The sequence below is a fragment of the Cariama cristata genome, unplaced genomic scaffold (genome assembly GCF_000690535.1).
Source record: "Cariama cristata isolate BGI_N322 unplaced genomic scaffold, ASM69053v1 scaffold42057, whole genome shotgun sequence".
NCBI classification, from domain to species: Eukaryota; Metazoa; Chordata; class Aves; order Cariamiformes; family Cariamidae; genus Cariama; species Cariama cristata.
In genome coordinates, this window is record NW_009626704.1 from 1 (window position 1) to 8,748 (window position 8,748).

Here is an 8,748-nt window from a genome sequence, read left to right on the forward strand (position 1 = left end):
CCCTCCCCTTCGCTGTCCCGGGAACGCCTTACAGCTGCACAGGAAGACCGGTAGGAGCAAAGCCCATACAGGTCTCATCCGAGCAGCTCTATGTTGCTTCGTATGGTCTGAAGCAACAGGAAGGCTTTCCAGCCAGAAAGCAGCGTTCAAGGTAACGTGTTCCTGCGGGACCTCCTGCCAAGGGGGCGGGCGGAGGCCCCTCTGCTCAAGTTCGCAGCTGGCAGAGGAGCCCAACAGCGGCAGTGGAAATTTCCATACGTGCTTCATCACCATCTGGTACCAGTGCCAGAAGGCGGCGTTTAAGAGGAAGAACCATTCCAGGAGCTGGCTGTCATGAAAAATTCATGTACGCTCAGTCTCAATGAGTTGGAATAATCTCAGCAGTGGTTCTTTGCTGCACAACCCCATCCCACAGGCCAGAGGGACAGAACGAGTACTGAAAAGACAACACACTAGCAAGCCATGGGGTGAGCTGGAGGAGTTGCTGCTCCGAGGTGCAAAAGTACTCCTAGGTAGTTTTATTTCCAAGGCAGATTTGCCATCAGCTCAATTCTACCAGCGTATCTCCAATAATATTGTTAAAACTATTGAGTCGAGCTTATGTGCAAGTGTTAAAAGGAGCATCCACCTTATGCTGAGCAACACCCTTTCCCCCTCAGGGAACACTTCCCCTAGATAATGGTCGTTTGGAAACACCATAAGGCAAAAAAAAAAATAATCTAGAGTTGTGCCTTACTGGTTAAATTAAAAAAAAAATTCAATCTCAGAAATAGTAATCCAGTAACCCACACCACATGTCTAGAAAAGTTAAATTAAAAAAAAATTCAATCTCAGAAATAGTCATCCAGTAACCCACACCACATGTCTAGAAACAAGACAGAACTCTCAAGTCTAAGTTTACAATTACTTAAGCTTCTAAAGGTAGGTGTAGTTATGTGGCCAAATCAGCTAAATGCACCAAGAATCTATAACCTTGAAAAAACTGTCACAAGGTGCATTTCTTCCCGTGACTTCCAGATTAAGTTTCTAAAGCGCCTTTTCAACTAGTACAACTTGCAAACACCTATCCGGGTTTCACTTTATCAGATTTGGTTGGTGCCATCTCTCATCTAAAGAGGCTATTTGTTCCTTCCATCACTGCTATTTCACAAGCTAGAAGTTTTCTCCATGTATTTTTTTTTTTTAATACTAAAAAAACCCCTTTAGCATGACATTTAAAACAAGAGCAAGCTTCCCACACATTTTGTGTCAGGTAACTGACCTGGAAACTTAGCCATTAACATGTATTTTAAAGATAAATAACCATGTACTTTCTTGTCTTCAATACTGAAGGTGCTGGGCAAGGGGAATGTTGCAAAGCCAATTAAGACAACTCTTCCCACATTACCAATGGCACTTTTAGACTCAAGTGCATTAGTACTCTGGGACCCTAGTTGAAGTTCTTAGCACAACAGTGAATGATCATGAAATTAGTGTTAACTGATAGAACTCCACAGAAAAAGGACAAATACATAAGGGGCAGATGAAGCTGCGGTTAGGAACATCTCAAGCTGAGCCTCAGAGAAGATCACAAAGAACTAAGCACAGACTAGCAAAAAGATCTTAAGCATGAAAGAAATTGTCTGACTTGGGTTCAAAATAACCTAGACTGAATCTGCAAGAATCAAGGCAAGATTCTACCTTGAATACATTAAGCTGCAGTTAAGCATTGTTAAACTTAAAGCTAATCATTGTTACTGATAAACAAGTGAGAGGAAGGAACTAAAAGTCAGTATTAACAGGAATTTTAATATACCATACTTGAAAGCATCGAGTACTTTAACCCCAGGATCAAGTATTATTCCAGCTATGCTCCTCATCAAGGAAATGCCACTGCTGCACTCAGCATGTGCAGTGCTTTGAGTTTATAGTGTCATTTGCATGTACTATGAATCTTTAAAAAAAAAATCCATGAACTATGTTCATGGATCAACACCCCACTTCCCTCCCCCCACTTCCATAAAGAAATCACTGCTCAATACCAGTTTAAGTATAATTTGAAGTTTTAATACTAAGATCTTCCCATTTCTCTGAAGCTTATAGTAAGCCTGCATGCTAACTCACAAGGCCTGACAGCTGCAGATAGATTACACTCAAGCCTAGTCGGCATATATGCTCCTGTGAAGGCAACAGTTACGGTGCTGCAAAAGCCTCCTACGCTTGTAGCAGCTCATTAGCAACACCACTGCAGAGTTTTGGTTAGCAAGACTTTTAGCTATACCATTACTCCAGCGGATCTTTTCCAAAAACTGGCCCTACACTAGCAAGACAAGGAAGAGTACTGTTTCCAACAGTTACTTACAAGCCAGCTTCAGTTTTCTTCCCCATCAAAGCAGAGCCTGCCATGCTAAGCAATCTAGCCCAATCAAGGCAAGGCTGGTTTTTGTATAAGCTTAAATGTTTAATCAGACACAGTTGAGAAACCTTTCTAGAATTTAATATAAAAACATTTGACATTCCATTAATGTAAAGTTGTGCACATGTTGAGAAAATTGCCATCTGAAAGAAAATTCGGTCTTCAAATATCTTTATTGGAAGGCCATGCACTGCCTTCTGTTACTGTATTTCAAATCACTGTACATTTACTTTGAAAACACTGTCTGCATTTTCTAGTACAAAAAACTAAAAATTGTTTCAGGAATGTAGAGAAATATTCAACTTAAATAGCGAAAAAGTGCACCATAATTACTGCTGCACTGCAGTCATTTCTGCATTTCCCATTTCTTAAATAACTATCCTGTTTTGATAACACACAATATAAAGAGCAATTATGAAAAACTGAGACATTTAAATACACTAAGTTATTGAGAATAACTTGTCGGCATTGGGTAACCTATCATAGGAGCAGCACCAGTGGCAGGATATGCATACTGCTGTTGGTTCATGCCATTGTGCATATTTGCAATATTACTTCCATACTGCTGATCATAGCCATTCTGGTAAGCTCCTGCAGGGTTACCAGCCCTGAAGCCAGCTTGCATGCCTGCAGCTGCAAAGCCATTCCCAAAAGGAGTTCCATTACTGAAACTTTGGGCACTGTAGGCCCCGTTTTGAGTTTTTGCTCCAAAGTCTCTCTTTCCTAGTGCACCATAGTTTCTCTCAAAGTTCTCCCTCTCTCTAAAACTACTAAATCCACCCCTTTTGCCCGCAGAATATCTGTCACGTCGATCACCTCGGGAGCGACCTATTAAAAGAGACAAGACAGTTATATATATCATAAAGGCTTCATTTTACATACCAAATGAGTTCAGCTAGTAAGAGAAAAACCTTTCCCCTTCTGTCCCAGCAAGGCAAATCTTTCTTTCCAGTTGCTAACTGGACTCTAGTTAGATGAAGACTACTTTGATAAAGAAAGCTGTCCTGACTGTGAGAGTCATGTACTCTCCCCTGTAATACAAGTGGTGGCATCAAGGCAAAAAGTCACTTTCATCTTGCCAGTTGGACACTTGCATGCATCTTTCCCAGCCATACGAGAGAAGGCCACAGAACTGAGCCCTGAAGATTTTTATTTGAGAGCAAAAAGGAAGTGCCTCTTTGGCCAGCACTAGCCATAGATGCACCACAGCATGAGCAGGGAGCATTCACGGGAGGGGATGCTGGTTTTTGTTACTGGTGTTAACAAATACCTTTTCAGGTCACCTTAAACTGGTACCTAAAACCACCTTCCACATCCCTTTTGGAGAGAGGTTGGAGGTGGAATTTGAGTTTTCATTTTGTTCCGAGAGGAAAGCTACACCCTGTGGTTGAGAACAGTACTTACCTGAACCTCTGTCTTCAATCAACTGAAGCAATTTGGGGTTGATGGCTTGATTAGCCTCCCGAAGCACAGAGATGAGGTCATTTACTTGCTTAATATTGTTAGGAGTAAAGAATGTGTATGCTGTGCCTGTTTTGGTACTGCGGGCAGTTCGTCCAATTCGGTGGATATAGTCCTCTGAGGAGTTAGGGTAGTCATAATTGATGACAAATTTCACATCTTCCACATCTGTAAAGTGTTGCAGTGTGGCAAAAAGCAAGGTACGAAGTTTTGCACACCACAACAGCCAAATCGAAGATAAATATTAGACAATAGTACTTTAAAGGAAATGACGGCTGCAAAGAACAGTGTTAGAATCATCCATTTCTGCATGAGTATTGTGGAAGAGAAAGTTATGCACACTCCATCTGTTCCCGTCTCATTACCCACCCTGTGATCCAAAACCTTACCATAAAGGAGTATGCATTTGCTTGTCATTCCCAACTCAAGAGTCCCCTTTACAAATCATCAAGTGACATCTGAATGCTTCTTGCAGTAGGGCCACTAAAGCTCACAGCAGCCTCTTCATGTGCTCATTTGAGGACCTTAGAGTAAAAACATACAAGGTCCTTCACATACACACTCATTAGAAGCTCAAAAAAAAGGGGCCACACTGCTCGTCTTGCCAAGACCTTTGAACCGCAGCTGCAAGAAAAACATACCTGTCCCCCCAAAGTCACCAAGTTGTTTTTATGCACTGTGTCTCGTCTAGGCAAGCGCTTCCAAGAAGCCAGGGTTCACTTGAGAATGTGTCTCTCTCTGGCAGGTCTCGACATGACGACTATGTATAGGTGGAGGAACTTCGACTTTCAAAAGGCATTTGAAAAGCCATTGCTTTCCTGCCCCACTTGCTAAAGTGAGAGGTGGACTTTTTCTCAGATTTCATGTGCCAGTACTCACCAATTTGTACAAGGCTTAGTACATTTTAAAGCTGCTCTCTCCATTTCATGTTGAAAAAATTTCATTGAACATTGAAGTTTGAAATTACTTTCTTCGACATTTCAGCAAACTCACTGAAATTCAAAGACCCACAGATCACAGCAGACAGTATGCACAAAACTAACAGTACTGCACCATGGCAAATCATGCAAAGCATGGAGAGAAGAGAAATACCAGGGCAAAGTGAACTGTGAATGAAACTGCTTATTTCATGAGAGAACAGTTTATGGGGTAGTAGTTTAAAGGATGATCTTTGCCTTTTGAAGATTACTGGCACACAATGCTCTCAGCTTTCACCTCTCTATTTGACTGGAAGCAGCCAGCCGATCATTTCCACTAGTCCTCCATCCCCCTCGAGTCCTCCGATTGTCATGCCTAGGCCTTGCCACAAAGACTGCACCTTTATGTGAAGAAAACTTAGAAAAATGCAGAGGTTAAAGAAAGCAATAGACTTTCTTTAAATAGCTTTGGACGACTGGCATTATGAGTTGTACTAACCTAGACCTCTGGATGCAACATCTGTAGCAATCAGGATTGGTGCTTTTCCATGTTTGAATTCTGTAACACAAACGACTCATCAGTTTCTTTACTAAGTAACATAGATCCTGTGCTCACAGAAATTGGTGAAATACTCACCATTTAGAACCCAGTCCCGCTCCTGCTGACTTTTATCACCATGAATACCCATTGCTGGCCACCTGAAAATACAGAACTTGGCTGACCTAAGATCATGCCTCAAGTACTTTCATTAGTCAGATAGGGCTACTAGCAAATTCCAAATAGCTTCTAGAGTTAGTTTTAGCATTTTAACTGACACCTGGTGTCACTGTATTTGTCAGTTTTGACACCACGGTTAAGTGGTCACTCATGAAGAATCAAGACCATCCTCAGACTACTGGGGAGGGGGGCTCACTGAAGTTCCAGCTATTAGACTCACCCATCTCTCCTCATTTTCCTGGTAAGATCATCACACCGTCTTTTGGTTTCCACAAAAACAATTGTTTTGTTTTCCTTCTCACTCATTATTTCTTCCATCAAACGAATAAGCCTATTATGAAGAGATGATGGTTACAGCCACGCAAGTTTAAACAGCCTGTTTTTTTTAAGTAATCCCAAACTGGTGTCAAAAATCCATCAAGACACATTCATTTCACAGTTCATGAACTAAAACTAACCATTAAAAAACCATACTGAATGCTTTGCCCCCACTGACTACTTACTTGTCATCTTTCTCTACATCATGACACACATCCACAATCTGAAGAATGTTGTGGTTTGCACTTAGTTCTAATGCACCAATGTTGATGTGTACATATTCTTTCAAGAAGTCTTCAGCCAGCTGCCTTACTTCCTTTGGCCATGTGGCACTCCACATCAGAGTTTGCCTGTCAGGCTGGAGAAGGAGACTAGGTCAGTACAAGATCAATATATAGTCAAAGTCAAATGCCCAACCAAAAACAACCTACCCAGACAAGCCTGAAAAAGTCAAATTGCACTGCCCTTGCTTTAATGAGCATAGTGGCATTGGCTTCTGCAATAATGGTAAATGCATGAACCATTTATACTCACTCTTATCTGATCCACAATTTTTCTGATCTGAGGTTCAAATCCCATGTCAAGCATCCTGTCAGCTTCATCAAGAACAAGGTAAGTACACCTCCTGAGATTAGTCTTTCCAGCTTCTAAGAAGTCTATAAGTCTTCCAGGTGTTGCAATGCAGATTTCCACACCTAAAAACGAAGCAGTAAAGTCAGCTGAAGTAGTTTTCACTGTCTCATACAGAGATGTATCAAGGCTTATCCATACCTCTTTCCAAGTCACGAATTTGCGGTCCCTTTGGAGCACCTCCATAAATACACGTAGACTTCAAACGGCATGCTCTGCTATACTCAGCAGCTACCTGCTGCACTTGTTGAGCCAGTTCACGAGTTGGTGCCAGCACAAGACACTAGAAATAAGATGCCCAGCTTTTAGTTCAATACCTATTTGAAGATTCTAGTCTGACACTAGTTTTAAATGGAAAGGTTGTCATATATTCCTTCAGTGCCAGAATGACTAAAGTGGATTTAAGTAGCCCAAAGCTACAAACTAAATTACCTAACATCTCAATTACTACCAAACACTGGCCCACGCTGCATGGTAAGACATCTGAAAGTCACTAGTTTCCATGGGATAGCAATTTCCAAAAAATGGGACATCTACCCTGTTCTGTACACAGGATAATCCAATCAGATCTTATAGAATGTTCTTGGGAGACTACCAAACATGGAACCACTTTAGTCATACAGAGAAACACAATACAGCTATGTGCTCTTATGAGCAGGGACAACGGGACTCTAAAAATAAAAATTAAAAAAAAAATCACATTCTCTAGAAATTAAGATCCCCTTTCATTTAGGAACACTCACAATAGGTCCATCTCCTCGTTCCAGGAATGGCTGATGATTTATGTGCACAATAGCAGGCAACAAATACTGTTTGGAAGAAAGAAAAGTCTTATTACAACCTCTTCCCAGAAGCGTTCAGCCTGCACTAAGCCAGGCCACACTTTCACTGCTGAAACCCCACAGTACTCCAGGCTACAATCAAAACTTACAGACAGTGTTTTCCCTGATCCAGTCTGTGCCACTCCAACCATATCCAATCCACTCAATGCAACAGGCCAACCTTGTGCTTGAATAGCAGTTGGTTCAGTGAAGTTCTGCCTCTGAATTACTTCCATAACATTCGCTTGAAGAAAAAAAAAATGAAACTTATTAACTTAGGGTTTGTCTTAATCAAGCCTGGAAGAACAACCAGTATGCTAGTCTTCACTTACCAGGAAAGTTAGCTTCATAGAAGTTTATAATCGGTTTTGGACAGTTGTGGCCCCTAACTGTGACTTCTTTGCTTGATCTGTACTGTTCAACTTCTTGCTGCAAGACAAAAAACCCCACATTATTTGAAATAAGCTTTGATACCAAAGTTATCTTTTAAGTTACCCCATCCATCCCTGTTGGGCCCCATGACTCTCAGCATGTTTGCACTTATTTACTTTTGCACAAGTTAAGATAGGGTACATACCACAGTACGTCTAACTACATCAGGATGTTCTTGGTAGAAGTTCTTCTCAAATTTGGGCAGCTCATCTAAATTCCATTTCTTTTTTGTAAGTTTTTCCCCAGGGTTTCCAAATTTCTTCCCAGAGAGAGGTCCACCTCTACTTCCTCCAAAACGGGGGGCTCCAAACCTAGAGAAGATCATAACACAGAATCCAAAAGAAGCATTATGGTCCTCTTCTCATACAACTTAACCACTATCTTTGCAGTCCATCCTGTTAACTTTACAATTCAGGTGCATAAACCCCATCTACAGGATACTGAAACTTCAAAAAACATACTTAAGTTGCAAATGCCACAATCTGCCCAGCTACAATTCATATTCAGAAGCTAAGGTAACACGTATCTCTGCAGTTTCCTTAGAACAAAACTGAAAGGCCTATTAGCAAGTTACAACACAGGCGAAGTAAGGACATTAAAACCTTTGTATTACCCCATGATCAAAATGGTTTCCCACCCAAGTGACACTCCCATTGTGTGTCGGCCTGCAGAAAGTGGGCAGGGGCAATTACGAAACCTTGGGATAACTTTCCCATAAACCAGTTTCTTGTATCTCAAAAGATAGGCTGCTTCTGTCAGTAACGGTGTTTTTATGAGGCCACGCATTTTACATTAGCATTCAGGTTCGGTTCCTCCATTCAGAAAGGCTCATCTCTAAAGCCTGCCCTGGCAGCCCTGAGGCGCAGCTCGAAGCAACGCTAAGCCGCGTGCTGTGGACTGCTGAACTGGATCCGAGCGCGGGGCTCCCTCCCCGCCCCGACTGCTCCCCAATTTTGGCCAGGCAGACGCTGGGAGCGATCCTTCCCAGCACAACACAGCGCTCCCAGAGTGGCCGCTGCTTCCTGCCAGCGCTGTTTCCTTTGTCTCTCATTTCTG

At 41.9% G+C, this 8,748-nt stretch overlaps 1 protein-coding gene across 1 annotated transcript; it reads right to left on the bottom strand.

Annotated features, from left to right (window-relative positions):
* Positions 1–2,454: 2,454 nt before the first annotated feature.
* DDX5 (DEAD (Asp-Glu-Ala-Asp) box helicase 5) lies at positions 2,455–8,003 on the bottom strand (the record flags this gene model as incomplete). The annotated part of the gene is made up of 12 exons (XM_009704128.1): positions 2,455–3,223; positions 3,800–4,024; positions 5,273–5,332; positions 5,411–5,472; positions 5,712–5,822; positions 5,995–6,167; positions 6,344–6,504; positions 6,581–6,722; positions 7,183–7,248; positions 7,371–7,504; positions 7,593–7,689; positions 7,838–8,003. Coding segments are annotated over 12 exons (1,780 nt in total), but the record flags the coding sequence as incomplete, so codon positions are not given.
* Positions 8,004–8,748: the final 745 nt, after the last annotated feature.